Source organism: Hylaeus volcanicus, chromosome 1 (assembly GCF_026283585.1).
Source record: "Hylaeus volcanicus isolate JK05 chromosome 1, UHH_iyHylVolc1.0_haploid, whole genome shotgun sequence".
In the NCBI taxonomy this organism is placed as follows: domain Eukaryota; kingdom Metazoa; phylum Arthropoda; class Insecta; order Hymenoptera; family Colletidae; genus Hylaeus; species Hylaeus volcanicus.
The window spans coordinates 27,462,634-27,482,397 of record NC_071976.1 but is presented as its reverse complement, the minus strand read 5'-3'; the positions used below and the strand labels follow the sequence as shown (position 1 = coordinate 27,482,397).

Here is a 19,764-nt window from a genome sequence, read left to right as displayed (position 1 = left end):
CGCTCGTTATCGAGCCGTGGTCTGTAGGCTTTTTGCATTCAAAGCGACGGCCACGGATCCCAGCTGATTAATGCGGAAGTGTGAACGAGGGGACGGCATTGCTCGATTCTGGAGTACCTCCGAGTCTCTTCGTTCCGATTCTCCAACGATCAGCTTCGTTTGTACTTTGTTAGAGTCGGAGAAGGAGTCTTATGTCTCGATCGCGTGACATCGATTTATAACGTAGGCTGGCGCATCTTCAGCATTTTCGTTTCGATAGAAATGTACGTATCAGTAGTCATAGACATTACAAAGTTTATTAAACGAAAAATATTGATATTTTTTAGACGATACAATTGTAAATACAAGTTTCCTAGGATCATGGAGACACATTTATGCTAGTTGTATTGGTATTATGTTGATAAGGATGAGAACACTGTCGTTAAAGCAGAGTATATTGCCAGTAAAACAGAGCATACAGTCGGTAAAAGAAGAAATTTTATCGGTAAAGTAAAGCTCTCTGTTTTATCGAAATAACATCGCTCAAGGCACACTAAGAAACGATTTGAAAGAAAACCCAGTCAATCACGGTTTGAATCATTAAAAAAAGAAAAAAAAAACAGAAAGTTTCGTAGATTGAAATTTGAAACGTCGTCTTATCGACCTCTGGGGCTGCGTTGCACGAAAACCAAGCGGCTATAAAGCGGCGAATAAGGTTATAGTCTCCTGCGTGGACAGGAAACGGGGCGCTTGCGTAGGAAAATATTTGGAATGGCCGTGTCTACGTTTGATGCAACTGGGGTTAAACAGGAGTTTATGGACGACTTTTGACGTCAGAATCGAAGTAGGTCGAGCATTAAAAGCTGTGGGCACGTTCGATGGAAGAGCCACGGGCGAGAATACGTCTCACGGCTTTATGCGACGGATCTAAAGCCAGAGAGGGAGAGAGGAAGGGGACAGAAGCTTTTTCGCGTCCGTGTCCCAAAAATCACGCAAATTGCACTCGAAAATATGCAGCAGATACCTTTTTACTGTCCATCCTTCTTTCTGTTTACTCTGAGACGAAACAACGATCATGAAATCTGGAACCATCGCTGGAAAAAAGAGGTCATCTTCTTAGTTAAAACGTTGTTGGGCGAAATGGAAATTTTCCAAGTTTTGTACTAATGAAATTGTACGGAGTCTAAATTTAAATTACACATTAGATGTTAATTGATGACTGAAATTAAGTTTTTATCATGAATCCTGCTTCAAAATTCATTAAGCGAGAACGTATTTAATAATTTACTTCGGTTATTATATTAATTTTGTTAAATACAAGAACAGTAAAAGATACCCTGTAGTCTTTTACGTAATTTAAAAATATTTGCATTTGTATTTATTCTTCTGCTCGAGTTCTAATCATATTTAGTCTTTGATATCGCTTTTGCCATGTTTCCTTCGAAGCGAACCTTCTCTAGGCACCGTGTTCTCCCAGTGGAAGGAAAATCGAATTAAACAGAGCACAGGAACGCTGGGTAAGCGGTTACCTTGTATTTTTACAGTGGTATTGCTTTCGTAGGATGTGGTGAGACGTTCTTCGAAGCGAGAAACAGGATGTTGCGCTGGATGGTAGATGTCGATTGAAAGGAGAACGATACTAGATCCCCTGGGAACGCTTTATTGCGCTCCGAGAGATAAGATAGAAAGCTTGAATGGAATTTTTACTATGCCGTTCCTTAATTAATTAGATTCGAGTACTTTCGTTCGATCGATCGAACGGTTCGCTGTAACGTATCTTCTGGGCTCAATTAAATATATTCATTTCGAAATTTATAAATTGTAATCCTTGAAATTATTACCGTACAATCTCTGCAAGTGTGGTCACCGCAAACTGAAAGTTTACCTAGTGAAAGGAAGAAACTTCTCACCCTGTAAGATGGTCGATACCTCTACGAAAGCGATTTTACTTTCCTCGGTTGGTAAATTGAATCGATAATGAACTAAATAAATTAGATCCTGTAACTTTTTAAATATTAACTTTTCTCTCATGTAAAAATTGGTCACCATTCAGTCAAAATGTGCAAATACACATGCAAAATTATAGATTCAAATTATTCACATTATGTTCAGAAAAAAAAATCACAAATACCGTCCATCTTTCATTCGATGAAAACGAGTCTTAAGACTACTGTCTTACGTTCTAGGTTATATACTTTTAAATATCGGTGTGACTTTCGCAGAAAAATTTGTGAATCTTCTTTAAATATGAATAAATACATAAACAAAAGTGTAGATTCAAGCGATCCATGGTTTCGTCCGACAAAAATCGCAGGTACTATCTATTTTTAATTGTCTACGTTTCGCTGGCAATTCGGTCGGAAAGTGCACAGCCGCTTTGCCGGTTTCTGGTTTGGCGCGTCTGGTCACCGTCGCCTCAATTGCGTAAAAGCAAATCTCCTTACGAAAGGCCCGCGGTGTACACGGCTGCGGTGCCCGTACTCCCGCAGCCTTTTATTCCGCACGAAGTGACACACCTACGTGCCGCTTTATTCAGAACATTGCTGGAAGTCTCGGCCGGCGACCTACCGCAAAGCCCTATTATTCCGACGTCGTGGATTTCCGTACCATCCGTCTTTCGAGCGTGGAGACACGAACGGCGTTAAACGACGAATCATTAAATATCGCCCTTCGAACGCGCGAAATTCTCGTCGCGTGTCGCCGCGAAACTCGATCTGTGCCGACAAATCTGTCTTGCATTCCTCGGGAACTACCCGACCAGCATTGCGGATAATTCTTGTTGTAAACTAGGAGCTAAGATTTTCCTCAAGATGCGACAAATCTATCCCCGATACAAAAATATCAGAAAAGATCGCATCTAAATATACAATTTTTTCTTAAGCTAGAATTAAGTTTTAAATGAAAGACGTTCTTCATGTACGCCCACTCGAATTGCTGGGAATGATTGCAAAAAAGCTTACAGAATATTCATTCACGCATTCGTTGCAAAGAACTTGGAATAAATTGAATTTTAATTGAACTTCGAATAGCATAGTTCCTGCGGCGTTTGCGTGACGGACGGAGAGCACTGAATTGCGCTTTATTGGACAGAAAATTCGGTACATTGGAAAGTTTTTATAGAACAACCAGACAATCCTTTTATTTTCCAGGTCGTCCCACGGCGAACATTGAAATAAGGCCAACTCGGAAATAAAAGGATTGCTTTGATATTCTATAAAAAGCTTTCTACCTTGCTTGGGAGTGGTCTCGTTGTACGACTTGCAGAAGTATCTCGTGAATATTGTGCTGACTGAGGGATTGCATGCGAGATTTACTGGAACGTAGAGCCGAAACGAATGAATAAACATTCGCCGAACTTGCAAATGTTGCCTCGTACTGAAAACATTACTTTTTGAGTGAGAGAAATCCCTAAAGCGCGTTTTATCATTTGTATCACAGTGATTATTTTATAGAATCATATGAGAATTTAGGAATTTAAGTTAGTCTTTTATTTAGTGAAATAGAACCTCATGCTAAGATTAAAATAGAATATAGGGTGTTAACAAAAATGTAGGTCCTTCATAAACTGTAATTAACAGTTTAATTTGCCTGTTGATAAATTATAAGGTTCAAAGCAGAAGTATCTAGATACCAATCTCCATCTATGCTCTAAAATTTCCATATAAAATTTTAATGGCAGACAGGGTTAGGTCGATAATATTACCATTACAAAATTAAGTCGATATTCGCGCTCAACTAATGAACGACGCATCGGCCAAACTGTTTCCAAATACAACAAGGTAATTTGTGGAGCACACTTCCGTAACTGGGCCGTTCAATCAATCTAATGAAAACGGAGTCGAGCGGTGGCCTCGCTTCGCCAATTAATAAACTTCCATCGACAACTCGAGGGTGAAAGGCTCGATTAGGCTGTCGTGGAAGAAGCTTCACCTCGCCTCCATTGAATTTCACGGCGCCAATTGAATCCGCGATCGTGCATTCCGTGCGATCTTCGAAAACGTCCGAGGCACAATAATTAATCTATGGGGAACCTTTAAAGGTTGCAATCGATGCGACTACCGCATACTGTCGCGCGCCACGGACGCAGGCCTCGACGACGTCTGCAAAATAAAGACGTTAACCTCTTCGTCTCTCTCCTCCTCTATCCAGCAGGTCGTGTAAACCCGCGAGCAGAGGCTTCCCGCTGCTCGGGAAATCGATAAATTCACTGTCGCGATATCGATAGTGATAGCTAGTGATGGGGCTAATACCATACCGATACCATTGATACCGGATAATAAATGTCATTTTGAATCAAACCGTTTTGATATCTACGCGAAGGTATCGATACGTATCAATTACTCGCATCGTATAGGCACCCGCAATGGCGCGTTATGTCTTCATAGAATACAATATAAAATTGATTTTAGATTAGCGGATGAAGAATATTTCTTAATTTAGTATTATCTCAAGTATTCGTTTAATTTAGCATTACTTCAATAAGTCATTACAAAAATTAAATTGTGGAAGAAATGTCTGATTTAGAATGATAATTTAGAAACAGTACCTGAAATGGTACTTATAGCTTCTTTAGTCAGTGTTTTTGTTTCTTCATTTGACTCGACAAGACAGCTTGGGGAAGCACAAAATTAGACATAACTTTCAATCTTTATTACAAGCATAATAACGTGTGATGCTTCGACCTTTAGAGTGGAGTCACTTTCAAATTATGTAACGATGGAACGTTTTACGGTGAATTTATAACAGGTGAAATATTTTGTCGGACTATGACACCGTCCAAAGTTATTAACTAGTAGTGCGACAATTGGATATTATTCTACTGTTGCGGAATTGAAAAATGGTCCCAACTCGGGGGGTTAAAATGTCACGTGTGTTATAAAACGTGTAAATGTCAAAAGTAGATTAAGTGTTACGTTAAAAATAACGATCGGGATACAAATGATAGAAATAAATACTGTTCTAGATTTTAATAGTGGCATAGTTTCAAATCATGTATCATATGACAGTTATCTCGAGAGTTCTCTTTGATAGAGATTGCTACATCAGTTTGTCTTGACGAGAAACAAGAGAAACCCCTATGATTCTTGATCATGCGTGGAACTCGATAAGAAAACACGTGGAAGCATACATGTCAAAATAAATGAAAAACACTTTAAACACCTTTTATCACGAAATAAGATTTATCCTTAGAAATGGATGATGACTTCTAGACCTCTCTTCTCTAACATATTTTTGCTCACCTTGACGAATACTAAATGTACCCAAAGTTTGGATCATCAATTCCTGTCCACTCTGCATATTTCAACCATCAAAACCTGAATTTTTATAGTCGATGTTATCTGATGCTTTCCATTTGTCACCTGTCGATTGAAGAACCAGTCATCTCCAGAAATGAAGATCTCCCATGGCCTAAACAAAACTTCCATTCTCTTGTCTAATCACTACGGTATACCCTAATCTAAAAATCACTACAAAATGGGAATAAAAATAAGTTCGTCGAGAACTTTTCAAGCCATCTTCATCAAACCTAGACTCGAAGGTTGGAACGCGTTTCTCGATGTTGTTTTCCTGCTTTCTTTCGTCTCTCAACCCTCCTTTTTCTCTTTGTGAATCCTACTCCGTTGGACTTCTTTCCGCAAATTCGAGACCCGTTCTCTTCTCGGGACCCACAAATCCCCCGTGGGAATTTTGCGCGACAGCCAATTAACCACGCCGCAGAAAGAAATCCTCGCCAACGGTCCGAGCCAACGTGGAAATGCTCGACGATTCCGCGACCTTTTTACACGTCTGGTTTGCGGACACTATGCGGAAGACTGGGCTTACTGTTCGTTGCTGGTATGTAAATTTCGTGAGGTACGGGGTTAGGGGTTGAGAATGCACATGGACGATAGTAAGTTCTCCGGAGATTTAGATTAATCGATGGATAAGTTGAAACGAATGGTGGCGTCTCGCGCGACTGTTTTGGAAAAGGTGAATGCACGATAAGGTTTCTAGAAAGTGTTCACTGAACGGTTGGACAGAATGGTCCCGGGTGGAATTAAGCATTTAGTGATCAGAATGTTTGAATATACAGAATGCGGCGTTACTTAGAGAGGAATACAATGAAACAAATTAAATCGCATCTGTATTAAATCTTGGAGCCCAAGACAAAACGCTTTAAATTTGCCTGGCAGTGAATGGATTAAACATCTTCGAACCTTATTAATCGTTTTCAAATTGGTTTGGTCCTCTTCGAATTTTATTAATCCGTTTCAAACTGTATTTTTTCTTTGGTCTAATTTTTAGTGATTTTTAAAACATGAAGTCTAATTTTATTCATAACGAAGGATGCATAGGCTGCTCGAACCTGTCGAATAACGAATTGATGATTGTTTGAAGACAAGACTGCGGAGTGCGAAGAACGTTTGAAAACCAAGCAAACAGAATTGAAGTATGTTTGAAAACAAAACGAAGAAAATTGAAGGCGCGCCAACGTGCCAGGAATAATGTAGAGAATCGAGGAAGTAGAAATTTAAGTAGCAGGAGTATTTCGACCTACGTGACGTGTGTTGCAACACACAGTTTCTCTTCACGGAGTCGCCAAAGCTCATAATACTTGACACTCTTTCATTATCCGCTCCAAGAATTAACTGGACGAGCAGCGTAATCTAATCTTTATCATTACACTACGCGATGCCAAATAGATTATGAATGAACATAGTTTGGTAGCACTTACGCCTTATCATAAAAATGTTCCATTGTCCGACGCTCTTCACAGAGTGGAATCTTCATTCTTTCCTTTTCATTCACACGTTGTTGTTTACATGTGATAAACGCGGCACGTTTTTGTCGATATCTTCGATACGATTCACACGGGAGAACAGAAACAATTTTCATCAAGTGAATCATTCCTGAATAACAATCTGTCGGCTCGCTGGATCATAAAATCGTCAAAAACAGTGTATCTGTGTACACTGATATTAACGCGATAAAAAAAGTGCGCAGTTTAGTATCTTTTTTCCTGTTATTTTCACAGTGTCAATCAAAACAAAAATTATGTATCGAGACGTTGTTGGAAAGCTCTTTTCGTGCTAATTACGGAAATATTGACTTCTCTGGAATACTATTAATAAGTAATTCTCGAAGATTTAATTTAAAAAATGTTCAATCCAGAAGCAAGCACAGCTGCTGTGTCTATTGAAAAATTCATGGCGTATATGGAAGCATGAAACGTGGCTCACTCTATCTAGGGTTGATGATTGAAAGCCTCGACACGCTGAATATTTCCTGGGTCACCCCTGCACGAAATGACTGCTTCAAGCGCTGTCACAAAAATATTCTCATAAAAATTCCAGCTCGGCGATCGATCGTGTCGCATTAAATCATCCGTGTCGCGAATAAATTTCTACCCCCTTTTAGTAACTTCCTGCGACGCCCAGCCTCCCTCCGGCATCGTTCACTCGGGTTGCATTCCTCGTTCGTTGCCACGGTGCAGTTGCAACTTTTTCGCGTACTCTGTCGTTGCAGTCAGTCCAGGTATCTCGTTCGTATAATGAAGGGCAACGTTTCGTCGTGGCAACCGCTTTTTCTGGCCTAGCGCAGACCAAACCCAGACCTTCATTCACCAAAGGAGTCCTGCGGCGCAGCCAGCGAAATCCCGGACTCCTTGGTCACTAATGATTGGAATGTTTGTTCATGTAAATGTGGATCTCCTTACTGTCTCTTTTTTTTTCAGCAGCCTCTCTGGAAACGAATTTATCGCTAGAGCGAGACGGTTACTCGATATCGTTGTCGATAGCGATTTCGCTCTTGGTAGGCTTACAATTTCCTTTCGGGTGCTGTTTACAGTTTAAACAACTGTAGCATTGCTCGATATTACCAGCCAGACTATTTGGTAATACCACAAGTTTAATTATCTTTGATATACGTATACAAGGATAGAGAAGAGGAAAGCATAAATTTATAAATCAAAGTGAATGTTATGAATTTTTTTTAGGTGAACTGTTACATCAATCATAACATTGAATTCTGTATTATTCTAATTTTGTAATTCGTTGTAAATTGCATAGTTTGGTATACAAAGTTTACGACTACCATTAAGTGCCATACAGTATACCATAGGATATCAATAAGATAGTGAAATAAAAATAATAATACGATTGAAAATTACGTATTTTGACTGTATTTTCCTTTTGTTGCAGAGATCGAAGCGCAAGAGGCTTGCAAGTGGCTAAAGGCAGCTGGCTTTCCACAGTACGCACAGATGTACGAGGGTAAGTCGTCCTTTATCTTTGAATATAGATAGAAAAATTAATACATATTAGTAATTCTAGATACAATCATTGGAATTATTTAAACACTTCTCAATCGATCTTCTAAAGTCTTCCCTAAGACTCTGAATATTTTAAAGCATCACAGACGAACCGAACCACCTCCAAAATACATACGTAATTGAAAAGATCTCTACAAGGACGAGTATTCGTTATTTCCAGCAGTTCCAATTTGTTTTCAATCCACTCGACGATAATCAGCTCGATCTACGGTAAATCCCTGCTTGGCGCCTATTCGTTGATATTCTTGAAAGTGTTAGGACATGATTCACGCGAACGTATAGAAAATTGTCAGGCGAAGTTCAGATTGAAGAGATTACCGTTTGAAAGAAGTTTCACGAAATTCGAGCCTGTTCTTCTCGCCTGTGGGGGCCATGTGGTTCTTTTCACCCTGGACCCACCATTTTTCGTTTCCGAACGGTCACGTATGGTGAAAAGTGTGTCGTAGTGCTGTTGTCTCGATCGAAAAAGGGTAGTCCTCGAGAGAGTGTCAGCTTTCTGGACTGTGGACAAACAGAATCGTTAGCTCGAGAAGGATCAGGATTATCGTGGAATGCTTCGAATGACCGAAGATTAGCAGTCCATTTCTGAGAATATTCCTAGACAAGCTTGTATGTGCATAAATCAAAGGATGACAGTTTTTCGAGACACAAATGAACGGTCATTTATTCTGTAGGGGTTGTTTCAGAGTCATCTTCCTGGAGCCTGTGTTTAAATATTGCAATTGAGTGCAAGTAAACTATTTATTTACATAATTTATATACGTATTGGACTTAAAAATAAAACTTAAAGTTCCTCATAAATGTACAGATTATGTATAAATAACATTTTTAGAAATCTATTCTCTGGAAGGAAATTTTTAAAATTCTTTGCTCAAGAAAGACTAATAAGTATACGATTCTTATGCTAAGAAGTAAATTATTCTTGATCTTTGTAAATGCACAAGGATTAATATGGAATCGTTAAATCGCTATTATCCATGACACAGTTCACAGCGGAGCTATTCGATTTCACAGAAAAATCGCGTGTGGGTGAAAGCACACCCGCTATGCAGAACTATGAGAAACGTGAGCGAGCTTCGAATGGAAGGAAAGGGAAAAAAACGGCCCAAGTGTAGGCTTACAATATTCTTTTAAACGAGAAGAATCGTCAGTTTGAAAGAGGGTGGTCCACGGACCACCAAAAGCGGCCAAATGAGAATGTTTTCGACCGCTGTCTGGTGTACGTGAGATTTTTACTAATATACTCGGCCTCAGAAACAAAGGTCTCACTGTTTTGTTGTGTTTTTACGGGCTACGTAACTCCATAATATTAGAGTATAAATCCGAAGGTCTCGTTGGCCTCTGAAATCAATTACTTATTATTCAATGGCCAACAAAATTTTGTCGCTTAATGGTCTTAATCTTTATTATTCAGGAAAGTTATTATAAATATAGAAATTTATGACTGTACAAAGTTACACTTAAATTTAAGATTTTTCAAAAAGTAGAGTTAATCGATTTATCCAGTGAATAGCTCATACATCCTTCAACAGAGTGACGCTACATTACAACTGACAGTTCCTGATGCTTGTAGCACACTAATGTTACATTTTTTAATAATGAACAATTACAAGAAGCATTGGATAAAGTATACAAAATAAATATTCATTTTAGAAGAAATGGAAATAATCATTTTCGAGTTTTAAAACGAGAAGCAGAAAATAGTTACTCCGATAAGTTCGTCAAACTACTGATCTCATAAATTTCATTTCTTTGGAAAAATGAATCTAAAGTGCGATGTTTTAATAAAATTGACAGGTTGCTTTCGCGCCACCCACTATAAAGGATCCGAAAATATACTTGAAGAGCACAGTGGCGAAACAGAGGGAGAGCAAATAAACAGGGGAATGAAACAATGGCTCGCTAATGGCATTGGTAAGAACCGTACCGACCGGCTCCTAGCAGCGCAAATGCGACTGCAAGAATGCACGACCGAGCGAGTGTGCAATAACGAACGCATTGTTGGTAGGCGCCGCGACAAAGGGCCCATTATGATAAGTATTAACATGTCCGGACGCATCAAGTTGCCCTCTAATAAGTCACTCTCGCCTCGTGTTGCGATTCGAGCTGCTCTGCCCACGTGGCACTCGTTAATGGCCCTTCTTTCCCTGGATTTTCATCTAAACCCAGTTCCTAGATCCACGCGTTTCGATAAACTGCCATTTCTGAACAGTATTGCATAGAAATAGGGAAGAGTGAATCATTCACAACTCCACGTTAATTTTAATTTATCATTAATCTTCAAGTATCCAGTTTAATAACCAGGAAAAAATTCGCTACCTTCCCTCCGTAATTGCACAGCAGTTGACCCGACTCGCGATCAATAAGCGAGGTAATGCTCCATGTTGCAACCCTACAAAGGACCTAGACAAGTAATCTCGTTCCTAAGTCACGCCTAGACCCAAAAATCACCGAGTTCACGCTCCTGATTGTTAATTTCACGGGTGAGGAGCATTCAGGATTGGTTTCCCTTCCCGAAAAGCTTTCACCCTTCGCAGACGCGAACTTTCGACGGGTCTTCCAAGAGATTCGGCGCTCCACGTGTCAGGACTTTCATATCCTCCGGATGCGTATCGCGGACACCGGAGACGGTATCATGTTCGAGGTAAACGAAGTTGCTCGCAACCTGCCAAGAGAGCGTGTCGCGTGGCAACATTGAACCAGGTGTACAACGGCGAAAGGACTAATAACTCGTGTTCCGTGGTCATTAACGTCCTTGGGGCCAGCCATGTAATTCCAGGTCTTTCTTCAATTTCAAGAGTTAATGCGGGAATAATAATCAGCTGGACGTCGCGGCGCGATGATTAACGACGCTGGTGATTTTTCACGCGTGGCACCAGCGCCGCCAATTTACGCGCGGATAGACCAGTGGTTCTTCAACCCTTCGCGACTATCATTTTTAATATCCATCCATTTTTGACAGTTAAGGATTCGTTGACTTTGCGATCTTTCGGTTAGGATCTCCGCTGGTCTATTAATATACAAATTAACATTTTTTAAATGTTGAATTATTGTTTTAACGCATGTAATTAATTATAACATTTAAAGAACCGAGGAGTGAGAATTTTTTTCCTAGTGAAGATTGACAGCATATTGAAATGTATGAAATTGGTTATTAGTTAGTCAAGTAGTATGTCAAGAATGGTTAAGAATCACTGACGTAGACTCTCTCGAATTTGCTGCCGGCGAAATAATACAATGTTGAGCGAGATTTATGCGGAAGCGAACCGAGATTTTCGCCAACAAATTATACCTCTGCAGCCGGCTTGTCGGCGTAAATTTTCCGCTGTCTCGTTAACGTGTTTGTTTAAATCAATTCCAGTCAATTCGAAGGACTGGATTTAGCGATGGCCTCGAATCACCATGGCTACCATTTAGCGACGCTAATGGAATGAGTAGCGACTTTCGTTGCCATCGTTATTAATTTCAGCATAATGCTTTATTCTCCTTATTGATCTCTGATAACGTATCGCATAGAAAATTAATTATTCTGCTTAGATTGTTTCGAATGATAGATAGGTTAATTGCGATTATATGTATCATTTCATTTCAATTTATAGGAATAATGAACCTGAAGCTGTCTCAATAATATACTCGTATTGGATAGCCAATTAAGTGTTTATTACTCAAATCCAAAACGTTTTCGTCCTTATCTGCAGATCAAGGTTATATTCAAGTTAGATAGATGAATAATTTCAATTAATCACAGTAGACCGCCAAGGCATGAAAAGTATCGCCATTGGTTACATATTAATATTCGTCGACAGCTGACTAATATTCATAACGTCAATTTTTCCCCAACCATCCAAACAATACACTGCTAATGCTGATAGGTCCATAATTTGCCTTTGTGTTCCTACAAAAAAAAATTTAACGTTCGCGTGTTTTCTAAGCTTTCCAATCGAAGTAAATGGCTAATTGAGAAAGCAGGTTTCTACGGGGAGAAAGTAATTTTGATTTAGAGTTGGCAGTGAGTAACTACTCGGTTACAGCAAAAATACGGCCGGTGACTGATCAGCTAAACGGCTATTTAGTTGCGAGTTGTGTGTGGGTCATTAAACACGTTTACGAATGTCCATAAATTCGTTTGGTTTTATTTAGATTCTCTCGCGGCGATGCAACGAACCTGAAACTCAAAGGAATATCCGATGAGGTACGCGTAGCCTCGCTCAATAACTTTCTTCGATAATAATTCGCTCGAACTTTGAAATACTAGACGAGTCGCGTACTCGCAAACGAGCAATGTTTATCGACGAACTTGCCGCGGCTGGCAAACGCTCAAAAGCGTCCACCATGGAACCGTCTCGAGGTTTCAGGTATAATTTCCCTATGACAAATTCCTGCGCGACTAATAAACCAAGAACACGAGAACGGGTGAACGGAAGATCTGGTTGAAAATACTAGAGGACTGTAGTAAATATTAGTTGTCTCTGGTAGCTGAACGAATAATTCGCGGTATTTCGGTCCCACGTCCGAAGATACTCGGACGTTGAGTACTCTAATATAGAATTTTCGAACTTTGTTTCTTTTTCTTCGAATAGTATCGTAGGAAAGCAAATAAATAGATCCGTTGAGTAAACAGAGGCCAACGATGACTCCTCAGGGTAATTTCGGCCATTTGTTTTTGTCCTATTAGATACGTGCTGAAATAAACGTTCTCAACCTTCGACGAGGTCGTCATCAGGTATTTAGTGGCTAGAACAAGTCCTAGACGAAATTAGAGCCGATGGAAAAATATTCGAGGAGAAAACAAAAATATAGCTTATGCCTGTTAGAATTTTTTTAATCTTGGCATTTCGTGGCTGCAATTGGAGTATGACCTTGCTGATAGTTGGAAATATTTATTTTAACGCTTATTTAGTCGAACAAAAACCAATTGTTTGCTATACAAATTCACGTTTTGTACAAAAATTCTAACTTTGCGTCGACGAGTTACTTCTCAAGGTATTATAGTTTACACTGTTACGTAAAGCTTACGACACCACAGAGTCATAAGATAACGCGGTTACATCGAAAAGCACTTTGCATGGAATCGAAATTTCATCGTGCAACGACGTCATGCATGAGAGTCAATCTTAAACTATATACTACCTTTTCACGACTCAATGTAGCGTGAAAAATTGAAATTACCATCGAATCGATGTAGAAATTCTTTCGTTTTCTGACTAAATATCAAAACAGCTTTGAATTAGTTCCAACGATAGGAATATGAATTTACGTAAACAGCATTCCATGCCCCGACAGAAATATTGAGTGTTGAAAGTAATTCTACAAGGATACACACGAAACGTAATATTACAGGAAAAATAAGAATAAACCAGCAAGAAAATACGTAAATATTGGGAAATCAGACTAGCATATGGTGAGTCAAAATAGTTAGATGACCAAGAAGATAAACAAGGTCGTCATAATGTTAAAATACATCGGCGAGAACATGGTATTTTTATAAATTAAATGGAAGGTTATGTATATAATTTATACAGAATAATAGTAAACATTGAGACTATTTTCTATTTATTCTGTTGTAGTATTTCAATAATGAAAAAAAAATGGAATATTTTTTACTGAAAATAAATATGTCTACCTGCAATGGTTAGTTACAACCATTCGAAGTACCAGAGTAACACTGGTAAATAAACCAGAAATTCTTTCGGGCATGTAAGCAATAAATTCGTTGCTCCAATATCGAGAACTATCGTTTCCACCCAGATTGCCAACTGGACAAAGACTCTGCACGAAGGGTGCGATGGGCGTATAGGGCCTATACTATAAGCTAAAAGTTTGGGAACAACCGACGACACTGTTTCCTTTCCCTCCAAACAGCGTTCTCGCGCGAGGCCCAGTCGAGCGTTCAGCCGTGCGATGAAAAGCGGTCTGTCGGACGGTATCCGTCCGTACGCTAATTAGTACACACGTGGATTAACCGTGGATCGCGTGTAACTGCAGCCGTGACTACGGAAAGTATCGAGTCACGCCTCTCCTGTTTCTATTATATTAATCAAACGCGCCGAAGGGAGAGGAAAAGGGACGTGTACCGCGCCGTTGTTTAACAACGCTGACTAAACGCGAGCGGACTTGCCTCGTCGTCGCGCTAAAACGTGGTAACGCGGCGTGCCCGACGTCGTGTGAAATCCAGTTGGAAAATTTTACGGATACCGCCTAGATTTTTCGTATTCGTGGCTGATCGCCGTCCTGTCGGGTCGAGTCGCGCGTGAACGAGGCGCCCTGACGATTTCTAAACGAAGAATTGGGCTAATGATCCTCCGATCACTGATTGGTTCTTCTGGCTGAGCCTCGTTTCCCTTGTGTATCGATTCTTTTTGTTGCAAGTAATCTACCGCGAAGTTGAGAATTATCTGATTAGACAAGTTTGGGGTAGAGGAGTAAATGTAAATGATTCAATGTTTATGAGAATTCAGTTCACAATTTTCGCAATATACTGTTATCTTTTGTACTATTGCTGCAACGTTTGAAGTCAATCGTTTCGACCTGAATTAACGGGTAACCTAATAATGCTGTCCTCGTTGGCATGCATCCAAATGAGTCATTTTAGCCTGAAATGATTTTTATCAGTAGACGTCAGTCTTACCGATATAAAAATAGAAAATATTGTTTCCTTTAAAATCAGTCTTATTTATAAACAAAAAAAGTAAGATTAACTAACGTGTCTCTACGCGAAAAGCTAACGATTCCTGTCCGTTGACCTAGAACTTAACAGTTCTTAGATGTTCTCGACAATAGTGGATCAGAATCGATATATTTACGATATCGTAGAGCTTTTTCAAAATAGATATAGAGAATAAAACTCGTTTTCTCGTTCGTGGTTCGCTGTTTGTAATCTGTCGTTGAAACGAATGGGGTAGTTTATAGGGTCCACTCACGAGGACAGTCCAACCAAGCTACTATAAATTCATTAATCCTCTAGCTCCGAAAATTAGGATCGAGCACAGAGTGATTTTCCATACTTTCGTACGTTTACGTATTTTCCCGGAATAAGGAACGCTTCCAAGAATACCATTTTCTTATTGGATTTGTTGGGACATCTGAACTGCTTGCTGAAGAGATGCAAACGATAAAGTGAGGAGAAGTATATATGTTTACGTTTCATGAGGAAGAGTGCATGAAACTGAATATAAGACGTGACATAACCCCACTCGTTTAGCATCGAAATGTATATGTATCGGTATGCGTGCGATCGTAAGTCGCGTTTGCTTTTAAACGAGCACGGTGGACGATTTCGATTGGATGGACACAATTAATTTTTTTCCTCATTCGTTCTCGGAAACCATTTGCCTTCTGTCTTAAATAGTTTCTGGGTCTTTGAACCAGAAAGATTAGTAGGTTCCGTGTTCTATAGATACTATTATACAACAATAATATTATTATTGATCATAGTTATATTTTGCGTTCGCAATTGTTAACGACAATGAAATTCGAAACTTCAAAAAAGTTATCTCCGTGAGTCGCAATTATAGATATCTTAGCATGACTTTCATTTTATCAGAAATTATAAATGTATCTTCCTTAGTTTGCACAATAATCAGTTGTCACGCATGACTAACATGTTGCACGTTTTCACAAATAAATTTATATAAATCGTATATTTAAATATATTATTTTACTTAAGTACAACATGTTCTTTAATCGTTCGAAGGTTTGTTACTATTATTTTCACATTATTTCATATTTGTATTTCTTGATTAAGTTTCGCCCACGGAAATCGCCATGGCAATCGACTTGCACTTTTGCACTTTACACTTTTTATATCTAAAGATCTTATTACAAGTACGCAGCCATTAGCTCGCTATTACTCGCGACGAAGGATTGTTCGTCACGAGTAATACCGATTACCAGGTCTCACCACGTGGAGGTTGCTGCGACTGGAGACCCGGAGATAGAAGGAATCAGACTTCCTTCGATCTCCCGATCTCTCCGATTTTCAATCTTAAAAGGAAACAAAAATCACCAAAACAATTCAGGTTTCGCTATAAAAAAAATAACTCCCACGTTAATTTTCAAGGATTCATTAGGAACTAAACGAATCCATTTCGTTTCACGCGCTCAAACGAAAACGACAGCTTATAGCCATCCTTGAGGCCACGTAAGCATGACGCTGCAACGCAACCCGAATGTTCCAAATTTTTCTCGGTCGCCATTGAACCCTGTTCACGCGTCACGTGGGGGAGCCCCTTTTCAAGATCGTCGAACGAGGTGGTGTCAGGTGGTCGTCGTTTCGTTTTCCACGCGAATTGACGAGCGGTTCGCGGACCGTGCGCGAAAATAATTTCGATCGGCCCAGGACTAAAATTACACGCGCGCGTCGTCGCTTCGAAGTCACGATTCACGAAATGCCTGGGTGTCGGAAGCACGTGCTGCTCTTTCTGCTCTTTCAGCGACTTGGAGCCCAGCCAGCATCCACGAGACTCTTTATTTTCTTCTGTTTTCGTTTTCGTTTGCATTTGTCCTGTCCCCTCTTTCTTTCTCTGTTCCCCATCTCGCCTTCGTGACTTTTCAACGTTCGCTTCGCCATCACGAGCGTAATCATCCCGTTTCTCGCGGCCAGACAGTACGTCGCTTACTCGGAATCGCCTTGAGGACGATAACTACCGTGATGATTTCCGTAGCGGAAATTTGTTTAGAGTCACGAGAATTGATAAAATATTATACTACAATTCGTATAGTTGAATGCAAAGCCTACCTAAATGCCATGAAAATATTCATACTATTGACAATAAACTCGAAAATAGTTAATTAAGTTAAGTTGGATTAATTATCTGCATATTTAGCAAAGTTAAATAAATTTTGATATTGTTCGACAATGGTGAACATTTGTCAGTGTCGGTCATTGCTGGCCATCTTTTGGTCACCAGTAGTCAGCAGATTGGAAATATCAATCGTTAACTAAACATATTGATACAACATTTTTTTTACGGTTTGCCTATAAATAATATATTTCTCGTAGAATTTTTGTTTCTATACAAGAACATTTTAGCGAGACAAACAAGCTTTAACGAAAGGAAATAGTTCTTCGTTACTCATTTCTTATCTGTTCTTATCTCTTTATACTTACTCGTAAGCATATAATTAAACGAATTAACATAAATATGCAAATTCCTGCGCTTAACGTTCCTGAAAATAATTAGTATCGTAACTATACATATTTATAGCTTGAAGATAACGAATCGCGATACCACATCTTAATTGACGCGATAGTTCGTTTCCGAACTATAACAGTTTCCTGAAAACGAGTCGTTTTATTAGCCAACAGAACGGAACCCCGTCTTAATTAGTTGCTTGAACAACGCGAATAGAACGGTTCGCGGAACCAAATGGCAAACGTACTTCGCCGTTCTCTTCGCGGCGACGAACGTGGACGTGGAGAAACGGACGCGCTCTCGCGGAGAGGGTTCATTAGGTTTCTGGGGTATTTGCGCGACGAGAATATTTGGCGATGATTAAGAACCGGACCAACGCTTATTATTCTGCAACGGACGAGCCGTTTACGCGTGGATCGTTGTTCCCGGATCGTTGTGCTCGAAACAAGTCGGAAATCATTAAGGGAACTAGGCAGTCACGTTGCACCAAAATAGAGGCTTCTTGGGAATTAATTCCAAGGAAATGAACGCATATCCAGACTTCTCCTTTCACGCAATGCTTATGTGTACCTAACGGAATAGAAAAATATTTTTTAAGTTTACTTATACGGTGTGATAAAAATGCCATTGCACGCAGTGTATTAAAATGCCATTTTTAAGGATTCTTGTTGGTTTTTAGTGATCTAAGCTTTAAAAAAAAAAAATATTGAAATTTCTAATCTTTGTTTCTGACATACAGCTCCAAGTCTCCGACATCCAAAACTATTGAACCTGACGTCTTAGGGTGTCTCATAAAAAATGTTACCTACGCTTGATATCTAGTAATAAAATGTTTGATAAACTCTACAAGATGATTTCTAAACTTCTTTGACATAGAGTAACATTTCCAAAAAAAAGACACCTGCTCTACCAAAAGAAACGCAAGTAGTCCAGCTATACAAAGCTGCCGAACCCCAGCAGCGATTTTCCATCAGAAGACGTACGCAGAGAAAGTGGGTGAAGGCTTCCTCGGTCAACTTCCACGTAACGGCCAATTCTTTTTTTCACTCGCGTTTCCAACCGTGTACGCACACGTCAGATTATTATCATAGCTAGGGATGTTTACCTCAGCTTTATTTCCAGCAGAAGTTCGGTGTCCTTCGGTTCCTTCGGCAGATTGTAATCTAAGCAACCTCCGGCCCACTTTTGGACACCATCGACGTCTCTCGATAAACAACCATTCGTTTCACGAGCAACTATTTTCAGTGGCCGTGTCAAGATTCGCGAGGTCTCGCGTAAAATGCTTTACAGCATTTTCGAATTCTGCTTGGCGCCCTCGTCCAACCAACCATAATTTGGTCGGAGCGAGGTAACGGATATCGACACTGATAAACGGCGCCGAACTCGATGACTTCTCTGTTACGCGTCGCGATAGACTCCATCGTGTTCGTTTCACGAATACTTGACCCTGTCGAGAGGACGTCATTAAATTTAGATTTCGAGGGCTCGATCGAAAACTCGGACGAAGCCATTCGAGTACCTGAAGTTGAGGGAGATCTGAGACAATCGCGCCACTTGAAATATTGTATTTACGCTTCATATTTCGACTATTTGTAGCACAACAATTTTATTTGATTTACTTCAGCGTAGATTAAAATTGGAAATAATAGTGTAAAAGTAGTGCAAAAGGTATTAAAGTGAGTGAAAATATCACAGAGTATGGTTAAGATTATGAAATCAGATCGTACTCCGATATCAAACATGCTCAACGAGGTAAATTGTAAATTTCGAATATTAACAGATTCCAATTTATGTTCGGACCGTTCTTATTAAGATCATAAATGGATAAATCAGATGTACACCCTTATTAAGCCTCGTGGAACTTTCACGTTCCACTTTAGGAGAAATCCAATTTTCCACTGGCGCACTTATGAAAGTAAGCATGGGATTCGTGATCCAATTAATCGTATTGTTTCCTCTGCCGGAATAATTGTGCGATTAATTCGGATTTCTTTTTTCGTCTGGAGCAAACTTTCAACCGTACATTATTATGCATACTGCATTGTGATGTTAAGATTATTATCGCTATTCTAGTAAATTCATATGTAAATCTATGTTTGAATTTACATGAATCTACACATGATTATATGTTCTGTATAGAACTGGGCATCGACTTACTAATTATCGTAATAAGTAAATACTATTTTACACGTTTAAGTTTAAGCATGAAACCTAAGCGTTAGACCGTGAAACATATTCTGATCTACTCGTTAAAACTACACCTTTGGTTGAACAATTATGACGCATGCTTGTTGTCATAAAGATTCCAGATGTGCAGGTGCATGATAGCTCTATCAAAAC

At 39.5% G+C, this 19,764-nt stretch overlaps 1 protein-coding gene across 4 annotated transcripts in view; it reads left to right on the top strand.

Annotated features, from left to right (window-relative positions):
* LOC128881706 (stAR-related lipid transfer protein 13) overlaps positions 1–19,764 on the top strand; it is a 358,493-nt gene that overhangs the window by 266,865 nt on the left and 71,864 nt on the right. For all 4 annotated transcript variants that reach the window (XM_054132987.1, XM_054132980.1, XM_054133004.1 and 1 more), the window contains one exon: positions 8,160–8,231. In XM_054132987.1, the coding sequence (XP_053988962.1) occupies positions 8,160–8,231 (72 nt within the window). The remainder of the gene's footprint in view (positions 1–8,159; positions 8,232–19,764) is intronic.